The 20,036-nt window shown below is 48.1% G+C and overlaps 2 protein-coding genes across 2 annotated transcripts; both read left to right on the forward strand.

The window, feature by feature from the left end:
* Nucleotides 1–2,257: 2,257 nt before the first annotated feature.
* Nucleotides 2,258–3,278, forward strand: LOC131290960 (fatty acid hydroxylase domain-containing protein 2-like). Its single transcript, XM_058320152.1, has 3 exons — nt 2,258–2,336; nt 2,414–3,044; nt 3,137–3,278. The coding sequence occupies exons 1-3, from the start codon at nt 2,258–2,260 to the stop codon at nt 3,276–3,278; spliced, it is 852 nt and encodes a 283-aa protein (XP_058176135.1).
* Nucleotides 3,279–8,547: 5,269 nt separating this feature from the next.
* On the forward strand, nt 8,548–15,234 carry LOC131290485 (diacylglycerol lipase-alpha). Its single transcript, XM_058319633.1, has 9 exons — nt 8,548–8,642; nt 9,189–9,295; nt 9,374–9,978; nt 10,069–10,167; nt 10,249–10,449; nt 10,542–10,960; nt 11,205–11,579; nt 11,647–11,779; nt 13,405–15,234. Exons 1-9 carry the CDS (start codon nt 8,548–8,550, stop codon nt 15,232–15,234), a joined length of 3,864 nt encoding a protein of 1,287 aa, XP_058175616.1.
* The last annotated feature ends 4,802 nt before the right edge of the window (nt 15,235–20,036 follow it).

Consider the following 20,036-nt stretch of genomic DNA (forward strand, 5'->3'; position numbering starts at 1 on the left):
GCTGAAAGACCGAACTATGTTAGAGGAAAAAAAAATCAGACACGACAACTCATGTGACCAAAATGATTGTGCACACTTGATGTTGATTTCATCACTCACAACTATCCTATTTTGGGCAGAATTTGGAAGGCTCTTTTCTTTGGAACCTTGTAGTGATTGAAAGATTAAACCAAACCAGAAACTGGACCACACACAATAAGAAATAGTTCTATTATGCCTCTAGCTACTACACTGTGAAACCTAAACTGCTAACGCGAGCGTTTGGGAAATACTACACCCTAGAGGAGGGCAGATACGTTTATGAGATTCGTTCCACTGATGCTGGTAAAAAGGGAAATATATGATATCTAACGATATCACGGTCTTGCATAATTATTCAATTACCTTGTCACTTTCTGTAGTTTTGTGCAAATATTTGCTAAACTTAAAAATTGACCGTGTTTTGTGTAGCGAATCAGTTAAAAACACAATTGACCATCGCTACTGCACTTCACAGATGATTTTGACAGTTGATGGAGACGCATTTTGGAAATGATCTAATCCATTGCACTTCAACCACAACCTTTCAAACGTTTCCTTTTTTGTATGCAACTCGAAGTGCAACTCGAAGTGGCAACGGTTGAAACAATAATTTTAATATTTTTTAATTTTTTTTAAATCAGGAGATGCATTTCTAAATGCACCTTTTTGCCGTTAGTTCCCTTTCCGATCTGAAAATGAACTAATGGCATGTAGGGTTTGAGGGGGCATTATAGATTACCATTGTTTTTAGTTAAAATACAATAATTAAAAATTATTTCAAGTCCATGATGCTATTTAATCAAAGATCAACAGTAACGCATCTGGCTAAGCAAATAAACTTTCATCATTATATGATATGTTCAATTTTTTTAGATGCTTCAAACCGTTGTGAAGCGGGAAATTGATCGGTAATTTTCAAAAAGCGGCTGTAATCAACTCAAGGTTGTAAATACTTTACATCCAAAACTCAAAAATGATTTATGTTCAACCTCTTACAGTGAATCATATGATGCACTACTTATTAAAACGAAACGAAACCAAAAATGACAAGGGAGCTTTCTAATCCTTGAGTTTGTATAAACACATTCAAACGTGGCACATTAACACCTTTACCAGAAAGAAAACCGCCTATTGCGTAGAGCGTAGGCACGTACTCCAATTTCATACGCATGACTAAGCGACATACCCGTTTTAAAGAAAACAAAATGCATTGTGTCGTGAGTCAGCATCTGCCATCGCCGATAAAGGATTATCTAAAAGGTCCGAGGGACCTCCGTCAACAGTAGGAATTTGCAGATAACTTTAAATGGAAAACGGCGATGTCCACTTGCCTTGTGTTTACTATTTCAGTTAAAATTTCCTGAAAATACATTTCGCAGCTCGTGTGTGTTTTTAAGCCACCATCATCCAGCAATGTTCATGAATTCAAATAATGAATAATTTATGATTTTGTGCTGGTTATTTAGTATTACCGAAAAAGTTAAAAAATATATTCGCTTTCCATTTCTAGTCGCAGGCGGTCAAATGTACAACCAAGACATCGTACTAACCTACGAGTAAATTGTTAATCGTGTTCATTGCAATTTAGCAATCCAATTAGCTTAAATCCCTAGATAATTAGGATTGAACATACAAAGCACAAAAAACATGTACAAGTATTTATCGAGCGAGGTTTAGGAATTCACACGGCTCAGGGCATTGGCGAGAATCGGTGAGAGATGTTTAAATTCCAAACTGTTAATGAAATCCGAAGCACACTCCTCTGCTAATCCCTGCACGATATCGTTTATCTATTGTAATCACTTATTTTATCGTAATATTCGTTAGGAACGCAAATGCAATAGATTTTCTAGAACATGATTTCCGAACCGATTGCGCAAGCCGACACACCACCGGGCGGCAAATGGGAGGGAAACACACGTGAAGGGACCAGTCGCCCAGTCGGCTTAGGGCAACCCCGGGGCAAGCAGAGCGCCTAAATCATACTCGGGATCGAAATATAGATAAATCTAACCTCCGTTATCTTATCGTAAAGCCCCCCCCCGACGGAGGGCGGACGGGCCGGGCGGGCGGTCGTGCGTGCTGTTTATTTCGGCGTGTAATGTTCTTTTATCCGAAACTCGGCAACGAAGCCGCCGAAAAAGGCAACGCGCGGGTCAAAAATTGCCGCCCGCCGGCGGGATCCCGCTAGTTTCGCGGAGACTGCGGACCACGGCGTTTCGACTCGGTGTTGGTGATGGACGCAATTCTCCGAACCCGTGCGCTCGTTGGGTCAACCGTGCAGGAGAGATGGAACTCCCTGCTGGATGCAATCGGTACGGTTCGTTGAAAAGTTCAAACGAGTGGCCAACGCAGTCATCGCGTCTATAAATCTTGCGTTTATATTGCACAGGTGACGATCCGGCGTTCCTCTATATCTGGGCCTTGACCGCCTATGTGCATGCGTTCTTCTGGCTCGTCGGCGGTCTGTTCGTGCTGATGGATCTCACCAATCGGCCGGCGTTTCTGCGCCGCTACAAAACGCAGCCCGGCACGAACGAGCCGGTCGCATGGGACGGGCTGAGGCGCGTGATGGGCACCATCCTGTTCAATCAAACCGTGATCGGGATCCCGCTGACGTACGTCGGCTACCACGCAACAATCAAAGGCGCCGTGCCGAACGTGCGCATCCTGCCGTCGCTCGAGACGATCCTGCGCGATCTGGTGGTGTGCGTGGTGTTCGCCGAAATCGGGTTCTACTACGTGCACCGGTTGCTGCACCTCAAGCCGCTGTACCGGTACATCCACAAGAAGCACCACGAGTGGACGGCCCCGTTCGCCTGGACCGCCATGTACTGCCACCCGATCGAGCACGTCATCAGCAACATGATACCGCCGATGATCGGCATCCAGCTGATGAAGGCGCACATCTTCACCGCCGCCATCTGGTTCCCGCTGGTCATCTTCAACACGATACGGGACCACTGCGGCTACCATCTGCCGTTTTTCCCGAGCTCGGAGTACCACGACTATCACCACGCCAAGTAAGTCCTCCGCTCAGTGCAACCCCCCTCACTCCGCTGTGAAAGAGACCAACCGAGAGTTTGCCGGGTTTTCCTTTCTTCCCTCCCCGCAGGTTCACCGAATGCTTCGGCACGTTCGGCTACCTCGACTGGCTGCACGGGACGGACCGGAAGTTCCGCAAGTCGAAGCAACACCAGCGCCACCGGACCCTGTGGAGCCTCAAGTCGGCGCGGGAGATGTACCCGGACACCTGACGTCATCCTCCTTCGTGCGCGTGTGGTTTCGGGTAAGCAGCGCAGCATGACACACCTGGCCTCCAATCGGTTCCCTTTTTTTTTCTCCGGAGGTGCAATGAGGCTAGCACTCAGTATTACATATGACGTAGTAGTGACCCCCCTCCGGGAAGGCAATAAATGTAACATTTCGATTTTCTAGAAAAAAAAAACAAAAAATGAAAACGTTTGCACTGTAATTTTGGCCCCAAAACACACACACACACGCGTTATCTCGCGGCCGTTATCGATCTCTCTACAAGAAACCGCACGCCGAATGTGGGGGGAAAGGTTAAACTTAAAGCCACTCTCTCGGTGCGCCGACGTCCGACGACAGTTTTCCGTGTCCCGCAAACTAAACACTTTGATTCGGAAAAGAGGGTGTTATCTTTATTGTGTCAAAACAGTAAAGTGTCGTCCTCTGGTGTCGCCGACAGGCTTCGTTAGGTAACCGGCGAGCAGTTCAACGCGCCGCTATCGCCGGACCCTGATACGCCCTAATCGTGTTAAGCCACCTTAATTCAAATCAAATTCAACGCTGGCGCGCAACGAAACTAGGCCGGTGATATCGTTAAGGTGTCCGCTCTTGCCGTAATGTTGACCGATTTCCTTTCCTTTCTTTTTTCTTTATCTATCGGAAATGCTAACATTGGTAATTTTGAATGTCACCTGTAAGCACTGCACGTCCGGGATGGGACGGAAACGTTTGCGCCGGGGCCAACGTCGTCTCCGGGCGGGTGGGACGGGGTGGTGTGCGAACGCAAAAGGGGCGTGTAAGTTTCCGCCCAGCTGCCCGGAGGCACAGTGAGGCTCACAACTGGAGACTTTTGGTTCGAACTTTGAGGAATTCAAATGACAAACAACTCTTGCCTCACTCTACAGTTTGCTTTCTATAACGCAATCTCGTTTAACACTAATCACACCGCACATCGTCAATTTGACAATTAGTTTTTTCTTTCTTAGCGTAACCGCTAACGTTTGCATTAAAAAAAATAGACAAATTTTCATCGATGATAAGAATACAGTTAACCAAGCAAATTTAATGAGTAAATTTTATTTTAATGTTACATTTTTGAAGTACTTTCAAAAAATATTTCGACGGCCAGTAAGCCGGCCTTTAGGTCCTTGGCTGAAACTTTAGCCCTAGCCGAACCAGTCGTGTAAGGATCTTTTCAGTTGAAATGATACAGTTATCAAACTTGTTCAAAATTTAAAAGAAATGCTACTATTTATTTTGCTTTTAAAAGAAAGTTGCTAGCGTTTTCCGGTTTTGCATGAAAAGTTGTTTAAATTTGTCTATTTTATTTTAATGCAAACGTTAGTAGATAGTCAGTCCTCTCGGTTCAGTTGACGTATTTGCTTTTTGGCTGTTTTTAACAATGATGATATTTTCATTTTCAAAAGGTTTAAAGGTGCATTTTTCATCTTTCAAATGATGTACTTGTGAAGAAAACAAGTTCGCACAGCCGAAAATTGGGCGCACCACACCTATTTTAAAAACACGCAGAAGTTTTAGCGTGGCAACAATGCACTCAAATCTCAAAGTTGTGCATTTCTAAACATTTTACAGCTTTTGTTTTATTATACGGTTTATTCATTCTTTATTACGAGAGCGTTCCGGCCTCCTCGCCCCTCTCATTGATCTCATTTGTCTAGAAATTATCATAAGAACTCGGGAAGCTAACGGAGTTGCGGTAATGTGGAAAAATATTAAACTACGCAAATTTGAGATCGAAATATGGGCGTTATTTTTCACACCTTTTTTTTTATTCGGCAGTTTTTCTTCTATCATCATCGAAGAAATCATATCATAAATTTGGATAAATCAGGTTCTCTACAACCCGGAGCTTATCGCAATCGAATCGCATGAAAAGTCACAGAGACAACAATAAAACATTATTTTAAAGAGTCAAACTGATGCATCCGGTATGATTGTGTTTTGAAAATGTTTGTATGATTGTGTTTTGATTTAAATTTGTCAATTGTTTAGGTTGACGCCCCTAAATAAGGCCCTTTTTGTTATCTATAACAAACCGTTACGGAGATATTACAGCACAGACCGGATTTACGGCAAATTAGCGCGCCGGTATAACTAGTGTTGGTGCCCAAACTTCAGGGATATGTGCAGTGTGAGTCGATTTTGGAAAGTTTAATTAATTTTTAAAAGTTTTAAAATTTCAAATTATCGTGGTGATGTCAATGTTGGCGACTGTAGCTGAGTTGTATTTAAATTTAATTGCATCAAATGCTCGTCCTAACACGATAAGCCACTGTGCGAGCCAGCACGTCAATGGCAGCCGGAAATTCCGGTGGCACACGGCTCCGTTTCCTGTGCCTGTCCGCTTGGCTTTCCCCACAAGTATAGCATAGATTTTCTGGCAATCGGCCCCGGCTAAGGGTGAAAGTGGGTGCTGTTTACTGTCACGCTATTTTAAAACGCTGATCCAACACCGCAGCCTTGCAGCACTTGCGGGTGGCGGGTATCGTGTTTCCCTGCGTTCGATTTGCCCATGCGCCGGTTTTCCGGCACCAATACCAAACCACCAGCGCACCGATACCGACCTGGCATATGGCAAGGTGCCAAACAAACTTCGGCCGCGTAGGAAAATTCGTGCCCGGGCGCCTGGCGGGGAGGGGAAAGGGGAAAGCTGCTCCGTCGTTTTCATTCATCTTCACATCTTCTTCGGTGTTGCACGCGGTAAGATAACGTAGAATGACGGGAAACAAGAAGGGTGTATAACGAGGGAGAGAGGGAGAGCGTGGGACGGTCGGGAAAACGGTGGAAAATGAGCAAACGAGGGTCGAGGGTTTTGTGCTGTCTTTTTTATCATTTTGGCAAATAAAGGCAGGCGTTCATTTGCACGGGGATTAGCGCTTGAAATCACCCACACTAGTTTGCTGACATCCTGCCTGGAAATGTCCTGACACGACTGCTTCGACCTCGACCTGCCGAGAGGCCGGCCCCCTTTCGGAGAGGAAGCAAAAAAAAACAGCCAAAACACAGACATTTAAACAACAGGCGTTTGCAACGTCGAGCGTGTCTCCGGTCCGTTGTGGGTTTTCCACGACGCTGCAACTCGCACCGTATATCCTTCCAATTTCCCCGCCATTCATCTCGTCCCGGCCCTTGTCCCACTCGCTCGCTCTCTCACTCTGGTTCGCTCCGGGCCTTCGACATTCCCGCGCACTCGGTCCCATCGAATGTGGCGTGGTGTGCGTACAGAGGACATCTAGCAGTCAGCACCGATTCCAAAACCCCCGCGGAGGGAGGGGGTGGAAATGAAACAAAAGAAGGGAAAAATAAAATTGAAGAAATATACACAAAAAAAAACGTGGTGGAAATCCCACCGACCGATCTTTTGCCTGTCAGGCTCCGTGGAAGAGGCCTTGTGAGAGCGTTGGGATTTTCCCCCGTGAATGACTCCTACACGTCCTGCTAGCGTTCGTGTGTGCGTGTGGGTGTGTTTGTGTACGTAGCTGCGTGAAGGACGAATCGAGGCGTGCGTGGGTGTAGGTTTCGCTTTATCTGTGGTGTGCGTGTGAATGTATGTGTAGGTGGTCACGGTCGGCGTGATAAGACGCGGAGAGGACGCGGGTGAACGAACCCCGGGATGCGGTAGGATAGGATGCGTTAGATAAGCCCCTGTCGGATGTCGGTGAGAGGGTTCACGCCGTCCGCGAGGGGAGCGAAGGGACCCCGCTCCGACCGGGTTCGTTTTTTTTCCCCCGACCCCGACCCCGATAATTGTTGAATTTAGTACGCATCCGTCGGCATGAGGAGGACAATGTGTGCAGTTGCGCACTGGTGTCCTAACAGCGCGCTGCTGGTGTTGGTACATCGCACACACACACACACACACAGAGCGCGAGCTGGGTTCCCGTTCGCGTGTGCCTCCGCACGGCAGCTACAGGGAACGGTGCGCTGTGTGACGGTGACTTTTCCGTGCGTGCGTTCAGTGTCACATTCCTACCCGAACCCCGAGCTACGTGTCGGCTGCTGGCTTCCGGACGGTCGAGCAGCGATTCCGGCGGCATCAGCGGAACACCCCGCACCGAGTGCACACACCGAGCGCGCACCTACCCCTACTCTTCACTCCCCCCTTTCGTCAACGAAGCCACGACGCGGTGGGACGCGGGTCGCATGCGAACAGTGCGACGTTCCGGCCTGCCCCCCCGCCAGTCGCGGACATTAGGAGTTTCCTCACACACCCGTCACCAACAGCACACACAAACACCTCGGTGTACACTCCGCAGCAGAGAGACAGCAGGCAGGGATCGCTGCGCGGTCGAGCGTGTCCGTGTGCATAAGAGCAGCGGATTATAACACGACGGTGCCCTCCGACGGTGGTTCGATTGCAGGCGAAAGCCGAGGACGCGCGCGTTACAGCGAACGCGAGCACCAAAGCGGAGCGGACCAAACATCCAACACACACACACACACATACACCCACGCGCAGGAAAGCACACAGCACGGGGCAATGGTGAAGGTGCAGGGCGGCAGCAAGTGATCCTAATACACCCCCCTGCCCTCCATTCCCACCTTCCATCCCCACCCGGGCCGCACACCGACGACGCGTCAACTTTCCCAACGCTCCAATCAATCTGCACCACTCGGCCACCATCACCATCAACCGGAACCACACCAAAACCCTGTTCCCGCGTCCACCACGGTAAGTACGAGACCGCGCTCCATATCCCAGGGCGTGTATTGTGGCAGGTCGCCTGTGGGACTTTCGTGTGTGACTGGGCCAAAGGGCCAGGTGGAGTGGCTTTTTGTGGCAACGACCTAACAATACTCGGCTAGCTGAAAGGGGCCTCGTGATGAACTAAAGGCGGCCTCCTTCGTTGTGCGGGAAGTAATGAACTCAAGCGCCACAACTCACGTGCTACAAAAAGGCTCTCCGTCTCCCTCGCTTCGCCTGCACCGGTTCACCGATTTTTTTGTAGTACACCTGGGAAGTGTAAGGATGATGTCATGCCTTTTTGGTCGTTTGGTAAAAAAAAGCAAACCCACAACAAAGAAACCAACACGAGCCATTACTCGATCCCCCGCGGTTGTGCTGTCCCCGAAAACAGGAGACGAAAAAAAAAGAAACCCACCAGGCGCCAACCCGTTTGCCGAGCCCTTTCCCCTGCGGAATATGTTACCGTGTGGTGAAATGTCAACGGACACGGGTGTAGTGCATGAACGAGAACGCCGCCACGGAGCCACAGAAGTCACAGTTGCATTTGTTTCCCCTTCATATTTCAGATGCCTGGCATTGTGGTTTTCCAACGCCGCTGGTCCGTGGGGTCGGACGATCTGGTAGTTCCTGGACTGTTCCTGTTAGTCATCCATTTTATATGGTAAGCGAAGATGTGCGACACTTCCGGTCGCCATTGTCAACGGTTCCGTGCAGCAAGAGCGAGGGGTGGACCTCAATAAAGTATTATTGAGCCAGGGTACTAGAGCTCTGGTACGCGGTTTAGGAGTTAGTAAGCCTCCTCAAGACCTACGAAGAGCTACACCTCTAGCTAAAAGTAATTCTGTGTCTATAAATGTAACACAATAGTGGCGCGGAAATGCTAGGACATTTCTATTAGAAGTTCGCCTCGCTCTCCGAGGAGAGTTATTGTGCCCTATTGAGGGACGGTACATTAAAGCTCGGTTATAAGTTGTTCGTAATACTGAGGGTACTCGAGATTTGAAGCCACAATTTCCAGCGTGATGTTTCTTCGAACTAGCACTTAGAGCATTAGTACCTCCCGAGGAAAAACTACTCGTCTGGGAGTAATGAAAAGTTGATTATAGTTTAGGTTGCCTCCGCTCTTGCTGGATAAACTGTCTAGACGAGAACCAAGGTCGCCGTCGGTATCAGCTTCACCACAAGGTTTCGTTAATAACACTCTTAGGTTCGTCGTGCTATCGGTGGTAACGCTTACATTCCACTTCGACCGAGCTGAACATTGCATACAGCAGCTATGGTACTTCGAGATAGGTTATATCATTCTGCTGGCAGGTAATAGACGATCGGAGCGTTTGTTGCCAACTTAGACCGCTGCTATAGCTTCCCCCGGTCTGCTCTCGCTCGTTTCAGCGTGCGTGTGCCTGGAGCTGGCGATCTGCATCGTTTCGATGCGGGGCAGCATCCTGGATACGGATCCGCGCTCTTCGATGCAGTACCTGCTGTACGCACGCCTGCTGCTGATGCTGGCCGACATCGCCTGGCTGACCGTCGGCATCATCTGGCTGCGGGACAACTACGTGACGTGCCCGGTCGAGGAGCCGAAGGAGGTGGTGCTGGCCGCGATCGCCTGCAACCTGTTTGTGATACTCAGCATGATCACCACCGTCTGGTGCACGTTCGATCCGGCCGGCCGGTCGTGGGTGAAGATGAAGAAGTACCAGCGTTCGATGCGCGAGTCCGAGTCGCGCTTCAATTACAAGCGCAGCGGCAGCCGAAGCCGCAACTGGCGCCAGCGGAAGGTCATCCGGGCGTACCAGGATAGCTGGGATCACCGGTGTCGGCTGCTGTTCTGCTGCATGGGCAACAGCGACCGCAGCCGGAACTCGTTCACCGACATCGCTCGGTTGCTGAGTGACTTTTTTCGCGACCTGGACGTCGTGCCCTCGGACGTGGTCGCGGGGCTCGTGCTGTTGCGCAAGTTTCAAAAGTTGGAACGCGAGGTGATTGTCCGCCAGGTGAGTGTTTCCAGCGAGAGTGAGAGTGTATGTTGTACTGCACTCGCAAACGGGAGGACATACAAACAAACTCATTCTGATATATTCCAGCAAAAGAATGGCACACATAAGTTCCTTTCCGGGGTGCCTATCACTGCGAGCACACAGTTTCTGGCGCTGAACGATTCCAGAGACTACGACCACTTCCAGGTAATTCCTAGAGCTAGAGCTGCTAGCCGACGATGTTGTATCTATCGTGTCACTAACATACGCTTGACGCTCCCCACGCAGGCGGTAATACGGTATATGTATTTCGCGCAAGGTGCCTACGGCTGGCCGATGTATCTGATGAGCCACTCCAGCACCGGCGTGTGCCATTTGGCCTCGGAACTACGGTACTGCTTCTGTCGCCGAAACACGGTCGATGTGGTCGACGATAATTGCTGCTTTTGCAACTACGCTGCGCTCAAGAAGATGCTCGAGCTGGGTGAGGTAAGTGGTGTGCGGAATGCGGATGGCGGAGTGATGCTGGCGACACACTCCTTTTGATTGTTTGTTTGTTTGTTTGTTTGTTTTCCTCGCAGGTGGAGGTGATCTACGCTACATATCACGTCGATATCGCCGAAACGCCGTTTTTCGTAGCGATCGATTATAACTACAACAAAATCGTCATCAGCATCCGGGGCACGCTCAGCATGAAGGACGTGCTGACCGATCTGAATGCGGAGGGCGAACCGCTGCCCCTCAACCCGCCCCGGGAGGACTGGCTCGGGCACAAGGGCATGGTGCAGGCGGCCATCTACATCAAGAAGAAGCTGGAGGAGGAGAATCTCATCCAGCGCGCGCTCGTACACAATCCAACGCGGGGCACGCAAAACTTTGGCCTCATCCTCGTCGGGCACTCGCTGGGGGCCGGCACGGCCGCCATTCTGGCCATCCTCATGAAGCAGGAGTACGAGGTGCTGCACTGCTACAGCTACTCGCCGCCGGGAGGCTTGTTGAGGTATGACGTCCTTCCGACGAATCTTTCGATAATTCATTCATATGAATCTTCTGTGTGGAGTTTTCCCTTCCCAATTTTAGTAACATTTCAGGCTTCACTAATCTGTTATTCTTGATTCTTTGGGATTCTTGGAGAATCGGGGAGATACATAAATCTCTAACATCGAGAGTCATGTTCACATAACATTAAGCAGCTCCTTTAACATAACGCATAATTCATTCTCCCTGGGAATGTTCCCTTACAGTATGCCCGCGGTGGAGTACAGTAAGTCGTTCATCACCTCCGTCGTGGTGGGGAAGGATGTTGTGCCACGAATCGGCCTGTACCAGATGGAGGCACTGCGCGCGGACCTGATCAACGCCATCCAGCGGAGCATCGATCCGAAGTGGAAAACAATCGCCTGCTCGGTGATATGCTGCTGCTGCGGACCGGAGCCGACGTCCGTCACGATGATGTCGACGAAGGATTCGAACGTGCAGCGCTACAAGCAGGATCGGAACAGTGCCCGCCAGAGCACCGTACACCCGAACGACAACTCGATCGCCCTAACGCTGCACCATCCGCTCTATCCGCCGGGCCGCATCATTCACATTGTGCGACACCATCCAGCTCAGGAAGAGTGAGTAGAACTGCACTGTCTATGTTTTGCAGGGCTAATTTTCCTTCCCCCTCACTCGCCAACCAAGGCAAATGCTGAAAAAACGAGAGCCCGTCTACCAGGCGATTTGGGCTGATAATAAGGATTTCGACGAAGTGCTCATCTCGCCCGTCATGATTCAAGATCACATGCCAGACACGGTGTTGGCAGCGTTGGAAAAGGTATGTATACATGGCAGTCGTTGATATGTTCTCAAAAGTCACGCGATTTAAAGTCAACAATAGCTTATCATTTGGTGAGAGAGTCTATATTGCCCGCCTTATATCAGTCGCTTTGCGTATCGAAATCATCTACAACTTTGCTACCTTGGCTTACAACTTAAACTTTAATATATAAATATATCGTGCGCCGCAGCAGCCCTTGTGATGGGAATGTTAGGAGTGCAGGGTTAGTTTAGCCCTGACGGGTTTACAGCCGTGCCGCGAAACGTTAATATTTTTCGCTACGATTTGCAAGAGAGACTGATTGGTTTCGAGATCGATGCCGACCGATACTGCCTCCCGTCGGATACACTGCTCCAAATCGTGCTCGGTCAGGGTGTGGAATGCAATAACCGTTGCCTCCGGTAGTTCTCTGCGAAGCGTGTCCACTGACAGCGCCGGGCCGGAGCCCTGGAACACGAACAGGGCGCGCAGGAAGAGGTGGTTTTTCCTGCCGATCGAACGCAATCGGTTGCTCATTTTGACAACGACGCCCATATCTACATCTGCGCTAAGATGGTCGACCACCAGCAGATAGTGGGTACATTTGCTTCGCATAAACGATGCTCGTTGGATTTTGAACAGTGTTGATTTGAATGCAGCATATCGGTTCCTGCCCGATCCGGGTTCGCTTGCCGCCACAAAGTAAACCCCATCCGGCCAGGGGAAGTTGGCCGCAATCTCCTTAGCCGCCAGGCTCTTGCCCACTCCCGTGCTGCCGTGGAATGCCATACAGCGGTAGGGCAGGTGGGGCTCGCCCTGGAACCACTGCTTTATTTCCCGCAGGGCAGTATCTTGCCCTACAATGTGAGCTTCTAGTGCTCGTACCATGGCTGCATAGTTTACTTTCTTTCCACCACACAAATTATCCGAAGCACGAGACAACCGGTCAAAGGTTTGATGATAGTGCTTCGTCAGCTCCAGCTGCAAGCTTTCCGACTGCTCGATGACCTTCATCAAACCCACGGAACAAAGTGCAACGACAACGAGCGAAATTGTCCATCTTCTTAGCACGGATCCAAAGTTTCTTTGTTTCTGGCGAATCGCAGGATGTGCGGTCGTTTCGTCCAGCGCTGTGAGCTTTCGGAGCGTCATCTTTTTCTTGGCCGTTTTGCGCTGTCTTTGGGCTGGTGGAGGTGGCTCGTCCAGTTCCATAGGTTCCTGATTATCAAACACGGGCGCCATCTGAAAGAGATGGGTAAAACAAGATACTGATGTTATCATGGTTGATATACCGAGTGCGAGACGATTTTTTGCAGTAAATGTGAACAAATTGTTCCTCACCTTTGACAGCACTGGAAAGGACACCGCTTGCTCTCTCGACCGCTTCGTTGCGGCTAGTAATCCTTGGATATACCTTACATAATATCCTTCTCAGTGCTGTCAAATTTATCTGAATATTGGTAGCAAACATGAGAAATATATTTTGTTTGAGTTTACTGCCAAAATTCGTCACGCACCCTGTTTTGTTGACCAAAATGCTACTTAACTAAAGAACGGTGACAAGTGCATGCGATTCAGGCGACGAGTTCACTAGCTAACAAAATCCTTATCACGCACTCCGCCCGCCCTTTCTTCCTTCCCAGGTGGTGGCCTCGATCGGACCGCAGAAACCACACCGTCAATTTACCAAAGTAAATCCAGTCGGCTCTCCGGATGCGAAAACCAGTCTGATTGCGCCGGGAGAACAGTCAACCGTAAGCGAACCACTTCAATCCAATCCCGCCACACCAGTCCTACCACATAAGATCTGTCTGGAAACTTCTTTTACCAATATGCAATTGATACAGCTACACCGTGAAGGGTTGGTGCAGCAGCAGCAGCCGCCGCCGCAACACGACGACGGCTCGAAAGTGTCCTCCCTGGCGGACTGCAGTGCGCTCGGGCGGCGCAGCGCCCAGTCCAGCCTGGTGGACGACAGTGGCATTCCCAAGAGCATCTCAGGACCGAGCGAAGTAACAACTGTGATTTTAGCGGAAGTGAGCGCCGCACCGCCGCCGCCGGCACCGGCGGCCCCAAGCAGCACCGTCAAGACGTTGAATTTTATCGCCACTGTTAACCCCACTCGCAACGATCTGTACCTCATGTTTCAGCCGGCCGCGGCCGGGACCGCGCAGGGCCCGCTGTACAGTAGGTCGGACAACCTGTCGCTCGGTGTCACCCGGCGCAACTCGTACGAAGTCCAGAAGGTGGACCTAATCCACGATGATTGGTTCGGCATGGCACCGCTCGCTAGTCCGGAAAGTTTGTCCGAGCTGTCGAGCATCAGCTCGCGGGCCAGCATGTCCACCGGCGGCGGCCTCCTGGGGGAGCACCCCCGACCGGACCACCAAAAAGACACGCGGCCGGTTCGGGGCGCCGAAAAGGGTGGCAGTGCGGCCGACGCGGGTGCGGCCGAATCGCAGCTGCACACGCCCAAGGTGCTGCGCCGCACGCCCAAGGTGACCGGGAACCTGTCGACGTGCGCCGAGGATGCGCGCACCGTCTACCAGTACAAGCGGATGGGCAAAATCTTCGTCCTTAATCAACCATCGTCCGACTCCAGCACTACCCTCGACAGCTACGACACCGAGCAGGCGGTGGCGGAAGAGAACAGTATACTAGCTACAATCAACGAGAAGGATCTTCCGCAGGGCACGTTGGCGCCACGGTCCGCGGACACCGGCGACGACAAGGCCAAATCATGCACCTCCAGCTGTCCATCATGTCCATGCCGTACCGTGTCCGATGGTAAATGCTGCGAAAAGTTCAACCACCGAGAGTGCTATAACTATAAGTACACTTCGTTTAATGTTTTCAAATTTCACAAAGCAAGCGAAAATGTCAAGAGTGAGCCCGCGGGCACTGGTGTTAGTAGTGGAGTGGGTAGAGGCAACGGCTGCCCCGCAGGCGGGAGTCGCATGACCACCACCACCACCACCACCTCCATCACGTCGGGCCACGTCGTAACCGAGGACAATAATAGTATTTACCAGGCCCAGATTGTCCCTCCCGTGCCGAACTCAACGTCCAAGGATGGCCTACTGGAGTCGCACTTTCCCGTGTTTTACGGCAAAAGCTTCGAAGACGAGCCGAGCGCCGTGAGCCAAACGGCCGATCACCTAGCGAGCAATAACGTTAAACCGTTGATCGCCATCAAGCTGCGAGGCCACAGCAACAATGTACAACAAGAGGCGCGCAGCGACAACTTCCCGCTGCTGCTCAACCTAGCGGAACACTCACCGTCGCCGAACGGGGGGTTCGGGCGGCGGAAAAACACCGTCCACCCGACGGACGGGAAGATTATCGTGGTGGACGGGTTCAACCCGACGGGCGTCGAGACGAGCGGTGAATCGCAAAACTCGTCCATTTGCTCCTACTCCTCCTCGACACCGAAGCATACGCAGCGTGTAAGCAAATCGGAAAGTAATGTTTAATGAGCACCACCCACTTACCACCAGATGGCAGATAGTGAGTAGTGATAAAGAATTACCTCTGGCTTACAAAACTACAATTACATTCAGTTGCACGTGCCGGCCAACCACGCACGCACTCTGCAGCGACATTTGCTCAATCGACCCCCCGAGTAAAGGGCGATAAAATGTGCCAAAGCTATATATGCTCGTTATAATTGTTATGTACAGCGTGTTTCCGTTGCCTGAAAGTGACGTGTATCTCAAAGTTTTGATTTTATGATTCATTTTCGAAGTACTCATTTATGATCACCTTTTGTTCTGTTTTCGTTCCATTCCTTCTGGTACCGCCGTGCTGGCTAATAGCTACCACATCACATAGGTGTACTACTCGCAGATAAGTTAGCAAGCATAGAATAATATGTTTCCAGAAAGAGAAAGAAAGTAAAACCAAACGTTGAGGAGTCTAGGATCATGAATGTCAATTTTACTATACACAACATATTACGACGTATGAGGGCAACGCGGTTTGTATTAAAATGGGATATATATAAGATACTAGCGAAAACAAAAAGAAACATCCAAACAAGGCGCCAGAGAGCAAACAATTAGATCAAAAAATGAACTGTTGTAGTGTAATAAATTTCAAATAATTAAAAACTAAAATGGACGGCAAGGAAAGTAATATATTCTAAATTTGTGATCCTAACCAAGATGATCGTAAAATTTGCAAAACGAGGCTCACGAGGTGAAACGAAGCTAAGAGAAAAAAAATGTGAAGAGGGGAACTAAATGAAAATTGATTATTACGCCGATAAAATCCAATATTAACTTAAATACCCAGCTAAAGAGACACCTTCCTATCTTACAAGTAACGCAAACGATAAAACATCCACATAAATAACAAATAAATTGTTTGACTTATGTTTCACTTCCTTTCGTATTTTTGAAAATGAGGTACGTGTTGCAGTACTCTTCATTTGATAGATAGAAATAGACATCAATATTTTTGACAGGTTTACAAACAATCACAGATGACCATACATTCTATGTATTTTTTCGTAAATGAATAAAACTAGTCCATATTAGCCTACCAAGAACTGCATTGCTAAAACAATGCACTGAAGTGGATGAAACTATGCATATTTAGAATAAAGCAATCTGTGTGCATGGAATTTTGTGGAGTGCGGTGAATTGATGAGCGTTTAAGCCGACTACATAACTTAGTCATACCAATGCAAAATGCGCATGGAAAAAGAATGTTTGTACCGGGCACCAAACGACATCGTTTTGTACCATGTACCATGCAGAGATAGTTAATGCATTTCAAAACCGATTGAAGTTTATCCAGCTATACGTATGCTATAGCATCTCAGAGATATTTAAATAAACTACTATACTCCACAACTAATTCCAGGGACTTTTTGTTAACATTTGTATAAAAAAAATCATGGGAAGCATCTAGAATCTTATTCAAATTATGTTTACATTGTGTTCAAAGTTTACATGAAATCGTACATACCTGAATGAAAATATAGAAGTTGATCCAATAAACAGTACGTCGGCTACAGCTTCAATGATAACTGTTCGTATTCGATCATTGCACTAGCTAGGATTGGAGAGATTGATTGCCACCGTTTGTTGCAATACAGTAAGTCAGTCAACTAATTTCACTGGAGACGGAAAAGAATATAATTTACGAACAATTCAAATTCATATTGGCTTTGCTTATTATACTCACGGCATACGTTAAAACAGGATGATCTGCGAAAATAAACTGCCTTGATTCGTTAATTGCGTAAATTGCGTGAAGAAGAATATATCAATTTCTAGACGTGAACATGAATGTTTTTGTTCTAGTTGAATTCGGTAGTTTTGGCCAAGGTGTATAAATTAAAAGGTGAAGTAGTCCAGTGTAAAATGACTTTTCATGACTTGACATAACTCGGGGTCCACACTACAGCGCGACGTCCCGTCACGAATCGCGGCGTCGCCTGACAGGCGGCCGAACTCCATACAAAAAAAATGTCGCACAAATCGCGCTAGTGTGGAAACAGCGAAAAACGCGACGTCGCGCTAGCTCTTGACAAACGTCAATTCGAAACGTAAAGAAACCAACAGCTGGACAAAACGTAAACAAACCGAATCACAAACCAGTTCCAGTTCGGTAGTGAATCAGAGCGGAGGTTAGCAGTGCACAAGTTTCCTGAAAGGGTTAGCGGAAAAGTAAGGTTACAGCACGACCGCGTGGTCACGCCGAGCTGGAGCTCAGGTCAGCCAAATCCTAGCTGCCGCACATCTCGTGCTGTTTGAGTCAATCAAGCGGACCACGAGTTCTTGTGTCCTGACAACGGAAGGAATTATCCCTCCCGTGGACGGCGGGTGGACATATGGCTTTTATAGCCGTTCCTAAAGGACGAGCCCCTTCATAGGAGTTCGGACAGAGTCGGTACGCCTCTGATTACGAGTAAGGGAACAAACGTTCGACTTAGCGTAGGAGGATATACCCCGACTCGCATAGCGAAAGAAGAAGAAGAAGAAGAATCACAAACGCGATCAAAACGAGCAATATTCTTCACGAAACATCGGATTTTTCGTTGTACTACTTATTTTTAGACTTCACAAATGTAATTCAGTTATCAAACTCCGTTTTAATTGATATTTTTACCAAAGTTTTTTCGGGTGCCGAAACGTAAACAAACTGCTCTTCAACAAGTAGGAGATGATGTGGAAATATATACTTCGTACGGCGGGCCAAAATATCGTCGTTGTTTGTTTAAGTTTGTTTTCTCAGTGAAATTTCAAATGTGGAAGCGCCAAACTCACTCAGGGTGCATAAAATACGTAGCTTAACAAATATCATGCATTACTACCTCAAAATTCAATAAAAAAATTTAGCCGAGTTTGCGCCCCAATGTGATACATATTTCCACATACTCTCCTACCTTTGTCGCGCTTGGCTTGCGCGATTGTTCTGCCGAAACTGGGCTACTTTTGAAACGGGACGTCGCGCTGCAGTGTGGACCCCGAGTGATATTTCGAGCCAAAAACGATCACGACGGTTGATGTAAACAAAAACAGCTTTTGACATAACACTTCTCAAATATGGCACCCCTACCAACGCGACATAAAGTCACCTTCTAATTTATTCACCTTGATGTCAAGTCATGAAGAGTCATTTTACTCTGACGACTTCACCTTCTAATTTATACACCTTGTGTTGCTAGTACTCTTGCTGGAACTACATGACAGCAGCAGAAAATTTGAATTGCTGTCAGCCGGGAGGAATTTATCTGTCAAGCGCGTTTGGCAGATAACTTCTGGAAAAATATGACAGATACATTCCTCGTCTAATAAGGGTATAATGAACGGTTCAATTCAATTCTGTAACAAAAAACAGCTAAACCTCGAAGTAAAACACATTTATACTGATCGACTGCTACCAACTTTTTTTTTTTTATGAGTTCATAGAGTACTGCTACCAACCAGATGATTCCTGTATCAGAAAATCTATTTGATTGGAACTTTAGGAACCACCTTGGAGTAACCTTGCATTAACCGTGAATTTAGCCGGCGGGGTATGCTTCGCTGCAGTAGCCTGGGTCTGTGGGGATTGCTTAATTCTATTTACCTCAGCCACACCTTCAGAAACGTTTGCAGTTTGTTAAACGTTTCGGTGCGCTTGTCCTTCAGGGAACGGACTGAGTCGAAAAGAACAGCGTTGACGTTGGGTTTGTCGTCCAATGCTAGAGTATAGCAAGTATAGAAATTGTCACGGCTGTGAAAGCTACCACGTAAGGGCCAGCTAATAGGCCAGCAAAAGAGTCGAGTGTTTAGTGTTTTTTTCTCTTCGAGCCAACAAAAGAAACGATGGTGCTATCTAGCACGTATTAGGTCTTATACATTCATATTGAGTTGGTGTGAATTGTTGGCCGTGTTGTGTTGCAATTGGACATATTTGCTGGATTTTTTTTTATAGATCAACCATTACTGATCGGGGTTGGTTTCATTCTCCAGCAATTTATGTAGGAGTGTGCGGTTCTAATGGCACAGCGTATCCCATTTGTTTTAGCTAATGTACGGTTCTCTCTTTTCTTCCGCATCAAGTTTTATCGAATGTCGCAGGCCTCATCGCTCCACATATAGCATATTGTCTGGAAATTTGTCTTCACACAGTGTCCTGCTCTCATTCCACGCAACAGCTCTACCTACTCGAAATTCACAAAAGTTGCTGAATTTTTGTTGGGAAATCCACGAAACGAGTGGCGCAATCAACTGTGCTACATATACGCTATCAACCCATCCGCAATCATCTGTTGATTATCTTAGCGAAATAAGTGAATACGGCATTGTATGGTAGCTGTAGAAATTGAAAGTACGTCTTATCTGTTTGATTTTTGCCCCATACTTACGGCACATTTTTAGCGACCATTCCATTGTCGTTAACTTTGAAGCTTAAAAGGCACATGCGACACACGCGCAAGCGTCAGGAAAGTGGATAGCAGCCAACCAACATTGCGGAATACGCTGGAATTACACCCACACCAAAATAGACCAGTTCCTTAAACATCCAGAGAAAATGAATGTAAAAAATTAAAACGGCGCTACCTACTAAGCATCTTGTGAATTTGTTAAATGCCAGGAGTGCAACTGTGTCACGCTGCTTTACTTGGCCAATTATATAGCCGTGCATTGGAAAAATCAATGCCTCATCCGTACCCGCACAAATCCATTGTACTGCACTACCAGTTACATTGCTAACCCTTGATCTGTATGATCGATATACCAAATTCTGGATCCAGTCTCACATCGATCCATCGGAAGAA

Source organism: Anopheles ziemanni, chromosome X (assembly GCF_943734765.1).
Source record: "Anopheles ziemanni chromosome X, idAnoZiCoDA_A2_x.2, whole genome shotgun sequence".
Classification (NCBI taxonomy): domain Eukaryota; kingdom Metazoa; phylum Arthropoda; class Insecta; order Diptera; family Culicidae; genus Anopheles; species Anopheles ziemanni.

Excerpts from the sequence above, each read along its gene's own strand:
- LOC131290960 (XM_058320152.1), top strand. The coding sequence starts at position 2,258 with ATGGACGCAATTCTCCGAACCCGTGCGCTCGTTGGGTCAACCGTGCAG. Across the intron at positions 2,337-2,413 it reads CTCCCTGCTGGATGCAATCG|GTGACGATCCGGCGTTCCTC; the intron begins GTACGGTTCGTT and ends TATATTGCACAG. Across the intron at positions 3,045-3,136 it reads CACGACTATCACCACGCCAA|GTTCACCGAATGCTTCGGCA; the intron begins GTAAGTCCTCCG and ends CCCTCCCCGCAG.
- LOC131290485 (XM_058319633.1), top strand. The coding sequence starts at position 8,548 with ATGCCTGGCATTGTGGTTTTCCAACGCCGCTGGTCCGTGGGGTCGGAC. Across the intron at positions 10,168-10,248 it reads GAGACTACGACCACTTCCAG|GCGGTAATACGGTATATGTA; the intron begins GTAATTCCTAGA and ends CTCCCCACGCAG. Across the intron at positions 10,450-10,541 it reads AGATGCTCGAGCTGGGTGAG|GTGGAGGTGATCTACGCTAC; the intron begins GTAAGTGGTGTG and ends TTTTCCTCGCAG.